This window comes from Mycteria americana, chromosome 15 (genome assembly GCF_035582795.1).
Source record: "Mycteria americana isolate JAX WOST 10 ecotype Jacksonville Zoo and Gardens chromosome 15, USCA_MyAme_1.0, whole genome shotgun sequence".
Taxonomy (NCBI): domain Eukaryota; kingdom Metazoa; phylum Chordata; class Aves; order Ciconiiformes; family Ciconiidae; genus Mycteria; species Mycteria americana.
This window is the reverse complement of record NC_134379.1, coordinates 1,075,654-1,089,152: the sequence shown is the minus strand read 5'-3', so window position 1 is coordinate 1,089,152 and position 13,499 is coordinate 1,075,654. Positions and strand designations below refer to the sequence as shown.

The following is a 13,499-nucleotide window of genomic DNA, read 5'->3' as shown; positions in this document are numbered from 1 at the left end:
TCCCTCTTATGGATACACTGGATGAATTTCCTTATTCTTGAAGCCAAGCTGTATAGCTTAATTTCTGACTGTTGCATTCCCAATGATTGCAATCTATTGGGATGATGGATTCTTTTTGTTGTTGGGTCTGTTTTGGTGGGGGTGTTTTGTTGGTGGGGGTGTTTTTGTTTGTTTATTTAGGATATAATTTAAAATGAAATGTCTAATTTTGTGCTTGAGACACACACAAAATCTGTAGGAGCTTGTTTTGTTTCAAAGGCTTTTGTTTGTGGTTAGATGATAGAAGACTGACTTAATTAGGAGGTGAGAATGGGGACTTCATGCTGTCTTGCAGTTATTAACTGCAAACGTTTAAATAAACTCTGACAAATTCTGTAATCTACTAATGTGTGCATATCAGACTCTTCAGAGTGCTTTGGATTATCATCCCTAAACCAGTGCATTCTGAATATTGCTCTTTACTATGCAGAATATTTGCTGTTTGGTTCTGAAGCAGCAAGTAAATTCTGGAGGCACAGAACAGCTTGGGAAAGGAGGGAGGGGGGATTGTTAAAGATGATGCTTTCCCCACCAACTGAAAATGGGCTGTATTGCTGGAGTTAGAGAACTAGCATAGAAAGGGATGGAGGAAAAAAAACTGTACAAAGTGGATTTGTTCTGTCCAATGTTTTCTGAATTGATCTTTATTTTTAAGGGTATTGGGTGTTAAGACTTTTAAATACAGTGGAACTTACTTTCCTGCTGTGTTTATAATGCTTTAAGTTAGTTGAAAAACAGTTTTCAAGATGCATGAATTCAGTTAATTTGTAAGTAGCAAAATCATATAAAAATAATGCTTATTTTTCTATGCTGTTAGGCTTTTTTGGGCTGTCTTACTTTGTCTCTTGCTCAATTAATTATTGAATAAGGTGCCAGACTGGCCTGCAGAGTGCAAATGTAAGGCTGGAGAATACAAAGAGTAATACGTTGCTGTTAACAGATTTTCTGTTCGCTTGTCAGGTGTGGGATTATGAGACAGGAGACTTTGAACGAACCCTTAAGGGGCATACAGACTCTGTGCAAGATATTTCCTTTGACCACACTGGCAAACTATTGGCCTCCTGTTCTGCTGATATGACCATTAAGCTATGGGATTTCCAGGGCTTTGAGTGCATCAGAACTATGCATGGTAAGGTATAAAGGGAATTGATTTGGTCTGTAAAGTGAAGAGGGTAAGGGCTTTTTGGTTGGTTGGGTTGTTTTTGCTGTGGGGTTTGGTTTGTTGTTTCTTTTTTTTTTTTTTTTTAAATCCAGGAAAACTGCTGATGCGGAAAGGGGTTATAAACCAGAGTATTGTCCAAAAGAAAGAGGGGGGGGTATTTTGATGCTTTGAGTGCTCTGTAAATACGGTATATGTTTACAGAGTATATGGAATGAAATAGCATCTCAAATCTGCTATGCGTGATGCTGTGGGAAGCATCCCATAATGATATTGAAATGGCAGTTAGAGGGGTTTAGTGCTAAAAATTAAATGCTTACTAGACAATAAAACTGTGCCTTCAAATCAGTAAAAATATTACCTTCTTCACCCCTGTATTTCCCTGACGTACTGCTTCAGGAAGGAAGCAATTAGCGCGAAAGGTGTTCTGTATATACTGTGCAGTCTTCTGCTTTCATGTTTGTCTGGTTTCAAATGAACATGCCCTTTGCATTAGGCTCAAAAGCCATAGGGAAAAATGGGAAAGTAAAACGACCACTGCTATAAGATTCTAATACTGACAGCAACTATTTATTTTACAGTCTTGATGTAAAAGCGTTTTTATACTGCTGCTTGTCTTGTTTTTAGTGTCTTGTAGAAGTGGTGAGTAGGAATAGAGAACGTTTGAGACTTACGAAAATAAATGTGTGCACACACATATATGCCAAAGAAAACAGAAAGCTGGTGACTTTTGTGCATACAGTTCTTTAAACGCCACAGAACACTATTGTAGAGGAAGAACAGACGTTGCAGCTGGCTGATAGCAAGAAAATAAAGTAGTGCTACAGGGTTTGGGGTTTTTTTGTGGTCTTCAAAGATTTCTATAAGAACACACATGCAGTATGTGTATTTTATGAACTGGATGTCGTAACATGAGTGTGGGTGAACTAGCTTCATGTGCGTTGCCAGTTACATCCCTTCAACTCAATTTCAAGTAAAAAGAAATAAATAATCTTTTCAGTGAGGAGTTACAAAGTACCATACTTGCACTGAAAGGAGTATTCTCTGACACTTCAGATACTTGATTACTGGTGTGATTGCTTTTTAGTAGGAGTTCACCAGGGGCTCCGAGTTCTTAGTGGAAAAAATGGAAATGGAAATGAAAATTTTGAAGTTGTGCATCATAGGTACATGGCTTGCAGAATGCAATGTAGCTGCCAATAAAAGAAAAAAAGCGACTTATTAGTGAGCTTACTGGCTATAACTTTTTGGAAAAAAGAACGTCATATCTCCAGATGAAAAAAGGGAAGCTGTTTAATGCCTCTAATCTGTTGAGAAATTATATATACTCTAAACTAGTGATCTCAGAAGATTCATTTCTAATCCCAACAATTTAAGTAGGGACATTGCAGAGCTTAGAGTAAGACAAGTGTGTGAATTATATATGAACTGTTATAGTCAAGCTTGTACACTGGACTTGTCAAAAAACCCCTACCCAACAGCTTGTTCTGGATAATACTAAAATTTCAAAACAGTTAATTCTAATGTTTGCCACTTTGGGAAGTTCTTGTTCTAATTTTTTTTGTAATACTAGAAATGAATAGTCTTTACAGAGTGTGTTATCTCCCTTTGTATGTTATGTTCCATTGCTTGTGGGATGAGTAAAGTCAAGAGCTGAAACCACATACACAAGGTCATAAGGAGTTTGCGTTAAGGAAATGATCCGGATGCTTTTTCCTGACTTGACTGATCATCTTCCTCTCCACTGTCTCAACAGTAGAAGTTGCTGTCATGTATATACACTTGGTTCTTACTTGGTTCTTGAATCAATGCAGTACAGTGTTTTAATAAAACCTAGTATCAGGTGACTGGAAACATTCAGTCTTTTAGCATTAAGCTTCTGCAGTGAGGTTTGGCGTGCCTCTCACTGAAGACCTGTTCTCCTTTTAAACATCTTCTGCGTAGTGCATCACCATACTGTAATCAGATCTAACTGATAGTTTTAAAGACAGTCACTGTAGCAGCTCTCTCTTTTAAACTACCAGTGTTTGTAACTGTGTAGAAGTGTTGTTTGCAGTGGTGTCTGGCTTTAAAACATCTTAAATTTTTGAAACAATTTTAAACGATGTTCAGTGTCTGGACTGTGTGGTTTCTAAAAAATATAAAGATTATTTCATAAAACCTCAAATTCACTTGTAAAGATTATTCCATAAAACATGCACTACTGCTGTAGCTATTTGCCTAAGATAAATGAATAGGAAGTCCTGTGTGCTCTGTAAAAACTATTACAGTACCACTTAAGAAAGGTTTTATTTTGTTTTTAGGTCATGATCATAATGTTTCTTCAGTAGCCATCATGCCCAATGGAGATCATATAGTTTCTGCCTCAAGGGATAAAACTATCAAAATGTGGGAAGTCCAAACAGGGTAAGTGCACTTCTGGCTAAACATCTGCACCTAAACAAAACAAGCATAAACCACTGTTTATAGGAAATGGGCCACATAAATCTTGAATGTCAGCAAACATTATTGGAATGGAGGTATGACATTGTGCCTTTTAGAGTATTTCACTTCAGGATTCTGCCTTAAGTCATTAAGCACAGGGTTTTAGGTTTTAGTAGCGACTAATTAAAACTAACTGGCTTTATCTTTCTGGAAGCTATGAGGGTAGAACACCATAAGTCAGGACCAGGTAGGAATATAAATTCAGTGGTTAACCACAAGTTTAAAGGGAGCCTGAGAAGAGGGAGGAGAAATCTATTGCCTTTCTTGTCACAGGTCAAGGTGTCTCCTGCTTTGTTTTGTTTTGGGTGTGGGTTTCTTTGTTTGGTTGGTGTTTTTTTGTCTTATTGTTTCATTCATCAGTTGTCTCTTTAATCCATCTGTTTGGTAAGCTGTAGGTGAAGGCTATCTGAATAACCTGTAAAGCTCTACTTGTTCTTAAAATACCTATTTAATGCAAGCTGTCGTGTCAGCTTCATTTTTTCCCCAAGCTTCCTGCCTTCTACCTCAACAAGGATTTGACAGTTCTTAGCTGTCACTTCTTTCTCATGTCAACTTCCTATCCATGAACTATTTTATGGCCTTGTACATCATCATGCAGGATGGACACGTGCATGCCAAAATACTTTATCTTAACTTCTAAGAGTAGGTCAAGTGTCCTTAGGTTTCAAAGGCATGTGTAATGCTTTTATTGCCTTGTTAATTGAGTCATGCTGTATTTCTCTTTTTTGAATAGTTACTGTGTGAAGACTTTCACGGGTCACAGAGAATGGGTGCGCATGGTGCGGCCTAACCAGGATGGCACCTTAATTGCCAGTTGTTCTAATGACCAGACAGTGCGTGTTTGGGTGGTAGCGACAAAGGAATGCAAAGCTGAGCTCCGAGAACATGAGCACGTGGTAGAATGCATTTCCTGGGCTCCCGAGAGCTCGTACTCCACCATATCAGAAGCTACGGGATCAGAGGTAATGTTTCCAATGCTAATAAATAAGCACATACAGTAAGATTTTTGACTATGCTCTATATAGAACTTACTGGATAGTATTTAGAACAACTAAGCTTTGTTCTCAGAGTGCTTGGCAGATATAGCAGGTGTATGAGTATTTTTTTGCTGAGTATACTTGATGTACTGTTAATCCCCCATCTTGGCTTTATAGGATCCATGCTGTTGTGTTTTTTAACAGTAGGACCCTACCTTTGCACTAACAAAAGTGAACTTTGGAGAGATGCTCTATTTCTGAGAAGGCTGAGAGTGGGACTACTTTCACATATTTCAGCAAAGAAATGTGGAAGGTAGCTTATCTGGCATAACGTGAAGATTATAAGGATGCTCAGCAATTGAAAGGTATCGAGGGAATTAGTGAGTCAGGAATGCAGAAATGAAGCTGCTTTGGGTGTATTGCGCTGGAATTAAGCTTTGACCGCCATGTCCTAGGGTACAAAGTCAATGATAGGAGAAAGCATTCTTTAACAAAAATAAATCCCCATTTGTGTGATCACAGATACATCTTCTCTGGTTCGGTTACTAAATCTTCAAGAAAGGCTTGCTAAAGGTCAGCAAAAATTTCCTTTTAAGGATGACAAAGTGTAGAAGAAATGAACTAGAAATTAACTCCCAATTTCTAGTTAAAAAACCCCCAAGCATTTCTGCCATGCCCTCTTCCTCAAAAAGGACACAAATACCCAAGGGGAAAAGTAGATACACTGCAGACAGGGACTTGTCTACTGCTGGATTTTACAGATTATTTCAGTGAAATTTTAGTTGCATCCTTAAAAGATCCTTATAATCTTTTAATTAGAAGTAATTAAAACTAAATTCCAAATGTTCACTTCCTCTTGCAGTGGTAACTATCTGAAGTGGTGTCTCCCCTGCCCTCTGCTGGTCTGATCAACTATGTACAGCACAGTACTTAGCTTTCCACAAGCAGCGAGTCAATGTTAACTTCACAGTTGAAACATTTCAGGTTCTGGGAACCAAGTCTTTCTTTCATACTTTCCATGATTACAAATAGAAATAAGTTCAGAGTAGGAACTTTTCAAAAATTCTTAAACCTGCTTCATTACTTTTTATGAAGAATGAGAACACAAAGGTATGTCTGAACTTCATACTCCTCTTGTCCTGAGATGTCTGACTCTGCTTGAACTGTGCCTAGGTTACAGAGGATGTCTTGCAGTAGGCAAGTGTGGATTCAAAGTATTATTTGGCTTGGTGCATCAGCAGGACATACAACCATTTCTTTTAACAGATCGTTTAATTCCTTTCATTTTTTTGTTTATTTCTCCTAGTATTAGTAACAAAACGCCTGTGACTCCCAGCTTTGGCATTGTGTGTTTATTAGCTGTAAGCTGTCAGAAGATCTAATTTTGCTACTAAGAAATAGCCTTCAGAAGGGATCTGCTTCCCCCCCCCCCCCCCCAATGTATTCCATAACTTAAAACATAATTTTCTGTAGACTAAGAAGAGTGGCAAGCCTGGGCCTTTTCTGCTGTCTGGATCCAGAGACAAGACCATTAAGATGTGGGACATTAGCACTGGCATGTGCCTTATGACACTTGTAAGTTCATTGCTGTTTTCCTGGTGGTCATAGCTGCATATGTAAAACCTGTTTTAATGGAATGAATTATCTTACATGTTTATGTTTTCAAGAGAAGCCAGAGTTATTGAAATAAGACAAACACTGGAAATACACAGGTTTAATGGCTTCTATATTTCAGCTTTTGTCATGGCTAAGAAATACTAAGAATCTCAAAATACATAGTATAAATGCAGGAGTACTGTGGTGTAGTTTGTGATGAGTAGCTTGGTTTGTCTACAGAAATGCTGGTAATGAGCTGAATTTTGTCTTCTGTAAGCTGTTGTGTTCTTTCAGTGTGTTGGTCTTCCCGCAGGCTATGGACTGCTGTTTTCCGGCCTGTATTCAGGCTGGACTGGGTGTTGGTGCTGGGGGTGGGGAGCAGAATCAGTGCAGATCACATGAGAACTTCTGTTTGTTTGCCTTCAAGGACAGGAACTCATGTTGTTGCTAGTGCTGATATAGACATAATAATAGAAACTGAAGATAAACTTTGAGTTCTGATGGGTTTTAGAAAGCTAAATGCTATCCTTGCAGCAACAGGGCAAGGAGTCACTCAGTTTGTCATAGTGTAAGTTGTAGACTGGTCAGCCTTAACACGTGCACCTCCTCACTGATTTCTCCTTATGCACAAGGTGGGGCATGATAACTGGGTACGTGGCGTTCTGTTCCATTCTGGGGGAAAATTTATTTTGAGCTGTGCTGATGACAAGACTCTACGTGTCTGGGACTTCAAGAACAAACGATGCATGAAAACCCTCAATGCGCACGAACACTTTGTTACCTCTTTGGGTATGTATTGTTCTACAGTGCTTACTGCAAAGTACAGAGCCAGAGATACAGATTTTTCTACATCTTCACCAGCTGAAGTTGAGCACCAAGCTAGACATTCATGTTTTGGATTCCAGTGAAGTTTGGTGCTATGTGTATTTTAATCAACTAAGGACAGATATGAATTTCGAGTGTGCTGGATTTTTCCACTTCTGTTGCCAGTGTTGCACACTGGATAAAGACATTAACTGCCAGGGTGTTCTGGAACTTTTCACCACAGAGTGTGGAGGCATTTGGGGAGTGCTGTATTGCAAATGCTTGCCCAGCAAAAAAAAAAAGGGGGGGTGGGGGGGGCAAAATGGTGAGAAAAAAAAATACTTTGAATTCCTGGGCATTCTGGGTTGGTATTACCAGATCTTGGTAGACGTTAGTTCCCCCCCTGCCCTGGCAAAAACAAAACAAACCAACCCCTTGCTATTCAACAGCGTTAGCTTTACTCTGGAATCTTCTCCATTGGTTTTTTTTCTCTGTATTCCTCTGGCAGTTTATAGCTTCTTCAGTAAAGCTGTGTAAGGTAGGTTAGCAGTGGACCTGGAATTGGCTACTAAGGTTTCCTAATCAAACTTGCAGGTCTAATCAAAATGCAGGTTTCTGACTTCACTCTGAAATTGTCGAAGACAGCTGATCGGAAGGGGGCAAAGAAAAGTTATGAGTTGAAGAACATTAAGCCATTAGCATTGTTGGCTAGCCTTGGAATTGGCTGCTTCAGTTTATAGATTGCTTTGCTGAACCCTTTCTGCACAGTGAGGCTTTTTGATTGGTCTTGGTTAAAGTTCCCAGTACTGTCTGCTGACCCAGCCCAAAATTGATTTGTGTATATGAAATATTTTGGGATCTCCTGAGAAACAGTACACTTCACATTTTTTAAATACCAGCTCACAGCAAAAAGAAAAAGTCAAGTTTCTTGACTTCTGATTTTTGAATATCTCTTACGTAAATACACGAAGTTCTGTCTCCTGGTAGTATTCAAGGGTTTTATCAGTTTGAGATGTTTTGGACTCCTCTCTGTTATAACTTTATCTGGATTTCTTTTCCATGAAAACTCCTTTATAACTGAACTGAAGGTAGATTTTCACACTTTACAGAACTATAGCATGAGAGAATTTGCCTTTAGAACTGCAGACGTGATGAGCTTTGAAATTTAGTCTTTGAGCTGGTATCATTTTTTTTGGAAAAAGTAATGACATTCAGCAAGAGCGGAAAATACTGAAGTTTTGGATTCATTCTTAACATAAGCTTTTCTTTCCTCGCAGATTTCCACAAGACGGCACCGTATGTGGTTACTGGAAGTGTAGATCAAACAGTAAAAGTGTGGGAGTGCCGTTGATTGAATTCACATTTGACCCCTTTTTCCTCTGGATGCACTCAGATACCATGGTTACCCATTGAGCTCTGTTTAAATAAATATTGTCCTTTCATGTAAATTATTCTGGATGTAGATTGAGCTTATTAAATGTTACACACAAAGTATTCATGCATGGTGAATCCAAATTGTATACTGTAAATTTACATACGTTGTCTAGAAGTACCATAGGTTTAAGAACATGGGCTGGCATTGGTCACATCAGACCTAAGAAGGCAGAAGTTGGATAATTGAAATAGGGCACTTAACTGAATAGTTGACAGTGTCGTTCTATGTCGGATAATTATACCTGTTTTTCTTTCTGCTGTCTGTTGGTGCCTGAATTGGTGACCTCATTTGGGAAAAGTTTTGTAGGGCTCTTTCAGAGATGTGTATCTATGTAACATCACTTAAGTGTGCTTAATAAATCTTCTCTAAGAATACTAGATAATAAGGCTGCAATTCAGAATCTTCTGAACCTTATATGTAATTAATGGAAATTAATTAAACTCTGGAATATTTGTCATGAAACATTTGCCAAATCAACAGAATACACTTGTTTTGGCCTCCTATCACGCAAGGGTTGGTATATTTATATAACTAACTGTAAACCTGAAATAAGACAACAAATCTTAGTAGCAGCTGATGTGATAAATGTATTTATTTTTTATTTGGTCATTCAATGGTTAAGCTGTGCTGTTAAACTAAGTTTAAATGGTTTTTTGTTTGTGGTTTTTTTTTTTTTTTTAAATGCTAGACGAACTTCCAGGAGGAGTTGTCCATCCCACTAGAATTTAGTGATCTAATTTCCACTAGAGCTTAATCTCCCAAATGACTGCCATGGTACAACTTGCTGTTTGCTTTCAATGTTTGTTAGAGATGTGCAATTCCTATTACACAACAGTATCAAAGTACACTTCCCTCTTACTCACTTGCAGGAGGTTGGGGTACACAAAGGTTTCTTGGTTTCTTTAGTGCCTCCTCGGAAACCCGTTGGAGAATGAGGTTATACTTACCTTGACAAGACAATGTGGCTTGAATAAAAATGTACTGTGGTTTGCATATTGAGAAACATCTTGGGATACAGTATTTAAATGCTTTAAAGAAAGCACTAAATACCTTGAGAATCAGATTATAATGGCAGATACAGATTGATACAGGCTTCTCCATGAAAAACAAAACACCATCAACAAAACAAAGCCCATCTGTGGGAATGATGCTATCAAGTAAACATTTAAAAACAAAACCGAATCCTATCAGCAAAACTAGCCTGCCTTGGTTATTAGTATTTATGTTGTTTGGTGTATACAATTTTTAATTTGCATATCCCTAAAGTTACATATTTTGATCTGAACTGAATGAAAATATTATAAATTAGTATTTTAATCAGCATTTTTGTGACAAATTCCATTGTAGATAACTAAGAATTACAATACTTACCAAACTAACCAGGTCTTTTTAAAAGTCCACTTTAAAATTTACAATATAATGAAGTACCAGTCTGATGTTTTAACAGGTGAATTTGTGCTTTATTTTATCCATTTTGTTTAATACATGGCTTTTAAAACTGTCCCTTTTAAAAATAAGAATCCTTGACCAACGCAGGGTCGGCTGGAGGGTGTACACACTAAAGCGGTGAGGGGTATGGCTGTTAATTTCCTACAGTCACCCACAGAAGGATCCATTCTTCTGCGTGGAGGAGATGGGTTTGGGTATTGGATCCTGGCGTAGACTTGCCTTGGGAAGGGGTGAAGGAAATGGAGTTCTGATGTGGGGGTTTTGGAGCCAGTTTAATATTCAGGCTAATCTCTGAAATCCAGTGGTTTATGTAACTTTCAGTGTGTGTTTCTGCAGTTAAGCATGCACAAATAAAGTATTTTTTTGTTTGTTAGCTGCTTGGACTGGAAAAATTTGCTGCTTTTTGTCCTATTTGAGAATTCCAGATACACAAGTAGTGCATCTTAAAATTCCTCAGTGCATCTGCAACTGTAAAGTAATACATCTGTTTAATTCCTGATAGGACCTATAAACTTTATTTAAAGTAAACCACACCATGTACATAATTCATAAACATGAATGAGAAATTAAAGGTACCTATTAAGTGGAAGTTGTCTACTGCATTTTTTCCCTTTAGCATACAACTATTTACAAGGACAAACAACGAACCGAAGTCATGTAAGCAGCATTTAATTGCTTGTGTGAAACAGCCTGCTAAGTACTTCTGCAATGCAATTTGCACCCTTCTCCTTGAATAAGCAGTGAATAATCTCAGGGATGGTCCTGAACGGATCAAAAGTCAAAGCCCTGTTTAGACAAAACCGTGAAAGCCACAACACAGGAGGTGGGTTTGTGAGGGTTTCCTGCAGTGTCGCTCCGTGATACTACGCTGTGTTGAACTTTTTCCACTGTTTGCAATGTTTTCTGTCAGCTAATCCTGTGCCTTTCCTGTGATGATAAGTACAATGATGAGGTTACTGGTTTGGATTACAAAACAAGTTTATTAGAGGGTTTAAGAGGTTCACTGCTGCTTTGTCACTTTCCTTACTAAAATTGGCATTGCTTAAAAAATAACTATATATAGGCCGTGTTACCAAATAGACAATACAGACTTTTTGGCTTAAAACCAGACAGACATTCCAGTGCCACACTAATGCAACGTGCCCAGGAAGTCTTAGATGCATTCTAAAAAGTGCAACATTTATTGTGGTTTAGACAGAATCTGGAAGTTGATGTTTTATAGCATCTTGCACTTTAGAAGATTTAAAAAAAACCGTCCTGCTTTTGTGTATGGTGTGACCAATGATGTGCCCGGGGCACTAATGAAAAAGAAAAAAAAAATCTAGTTGCTAGCAAGTTGTCCAAGGGCTGTGGAGCACTGTAGTATTTTGAAAGCTTTGGCTATAGACTCACCAAGCCCAGTCTACTTATACTGTCAGTACCCTGCTTCTCCTGTTTGCCTCCTCCTGTTTTTATGTGAACTGCCTGATAATATCACTCTTAAATAGCTTTTGACTCGTGTGAAAGCTATTTAAAAGAAAAAGATTATACTTTGTTTTTGTAGACAGTGGTGGCTTGATAATCCTTTTAATGATTTGAATATTAAAAAAAATACTGAGTTGAGTGAAGGAGAAACGCACTTAGAATGAGTTATTTGCTGTCCAGCTGTACATAAAGTCCAGTGTATTTAAAAAAGTCAATACCAAGAATCTTCTAGCAAGAATACGTGCATAAAATGGTAGGGATAAACAAGTTAGGAGCGGGGAAGGTGAGTTGGATTTACAAGTCACAACTGGATTTAACTGGCCTTTTTATCTTTCCACTGTGTCATGTAAGTAGCTGCTTTCTTGTCCTGCCTATCCCTCAGGCTTCCCCAAGTTCATTCTGAAGATAAGTTAGCAAAATCTTCAAGTTTTAGAAGTTGATCCTGACATTGACATGAAGGCAAACGTCGAATTTTTTCATAAGAACGATGTTAGAGGTTGCAATTGGAGAAAACAGTTCCCAGACTGTAGGAGTTAACTGAAGCTATTGACACAATTTAAAAAAGAAAAAAAAAAATCAGTAAAGGAATGTATATAATACTGCTCTGTGTTTTACAGTAAGATTTGTTGCTCTCAGACTGTGTAAAACAAAATTTATTCATGTTTTCTGCATATTAAAAAAATCTTATTGTACCAATTGGTAAACTATTAAATGCATATAAAACTAGATGTGTTTTTGTTTCCTTGGATGCAAGAATTAAAACTATTTTGAAAAAAGCTATTGGTGTTCCACCCTTCAGATTTTGCTCCATACCTGCTTTTTTTATCTCATTCTAAATTGTGCTGGGCTGAAGAAATGTGAAGCATTTTTAGGGCAATCGGTTACAGTTAGAATAGTCAAAGGTTTTACTGGTTAATATGGTGGAGTGAGGTTTTATAAAAAATGTTTGTTAAGCTGGTCTCGTAGGTGGTCTGGAGGAGCCTTGTTCTAACGCTGTGCTGAAGGTTGACGTCGTGCCGCGCGCTTCGCTGGCTCGCTTGCGCTGGGTCTCTGCCGAAGCCTGCGCCGTGCGCCCGTTGAGTGACCGGCGCGCTGCAGGCAGCGTGCGTGTAGTGGAAACGGGTGATGGAGTTTCCGTGAAGAAGCGTTTGGAGCGTAATCTGTTTAAGGTGCTGGGGAGCAGCCCCAAGGTCTGGTGCTGAAGCAGGCACTGTGGGTACGGGGTGCAGCACCGGACGGCTTCCTGCTGTGCGCGGCGGCCGAGTGCAGGAGGGCAGCTCCCTCCCTTACTGCTCCTGTCCCAGGGCTGTGTTTTCCCCGTTTTTGCCTTGGTTTGGTTTTGTTTTGTTTTGTTTTTTCCCCTTACCTTGACCCTTACTTTACAGCAGACCTAATAAGGACCATCGTTCGCTGTTCTGCTCGGTACCGTGGGAGCTGTTGACGCTGTAGGTTGCACTCTGCGGTGAAGCCTCCGAGTGATTCAGCGTGGGAGTAACCTGTCTGGGCTTCCCAAGGCAACACAAGTCCTGTGCAGGGGGAGGTGCGTACCTGGAAAGCTGAGGCATTGAATGGTTCTTGGAAATTTGGTTTGCTTATTGGTGTCTTTCAGTTGGTGTGTAATTTGCTTTTGGTTTTTTTTTTCCTGTGGTCTGCCCTTAATTGCCTTGGAGGCTGCTTATAAATGGGTCAGTGAACTAAAATGGAAATGTGCATTCCTTCATTGATGGAAGAGCAAGGACGTGACCTTGACCGCGATGCGGGGGAGAGAATGAAACAAGGCTCCTACCAGCTGTGTTCTGTGTATGCGTCTTGCACGGCGTTAGTAGCAGGAACAGACCTGGGACAGGCTTTCGGGGGAGACTGGCTGTCGTTTGGGAAAAACAACTGCCTCTCCCGCTCTGCCAGAGCGAACGTGCGAGTCGGACGTCCTGGCTGAGCCCAACGGGCTGGCTGTCCCCAGTGTCCGGTCCAGGGACGGTGTTAGGATGCAGGTTTGAAAGGAAAGCCTCCTATATATTTGCAAACAGTAAGCTTATCAAAAGGGAGAGAGAAGGGATATTAAAATGTAAGTTGCGAAGAGCAATCTGGGTAG

General features: G+C 39.2%; 1 protein-coding gene across 3 annotated transcripts in view; it reads left to right on the top strand.

Annotated features, from left to right (window-relative positions):
- PAFAH1B1 (platelet activating factor acetylhydrolase 1b regulatory subunit 1) overlaps positions 1-12,133 on the top strand; it is a 38,667-nt gene extending 26,534 nt beyond the window's left edge. For all 3 annotated transcript variants that reach the window (XM_075518443.1, XM_075518446.1, XM_075518444.1), the window contains 6 exons: positions 1,000-1,168; positions 3,502-3,604; positions 4,416-4,644; positions 6,133-6,234; positions 6,888-7,044; positions 8,337-12,133. In XM_075518443.1, coding sequence (XP_075374558.1) covers positions 1,000-1,168; positions 3,502-3,604; positions 4,416-4,644; positions 6,133-6,234; positions 6,888-7,044; positions 8,337-8,410 — 834 coding nt within the window. In that variant the 3' untranslated portion in view covers positions 8,411-12,133. The remainder of the gene's footprint in view (positions 1-999; positions 1,169-3,501; positions 3,605-4,415; positions 4,645-6,132; positions 6,235-6,887; positions 7,045-8,336) is intronic.
- The last annotated feature ends 1,366 nt before the right edge of the window (positions 12,134-13,499 follow it).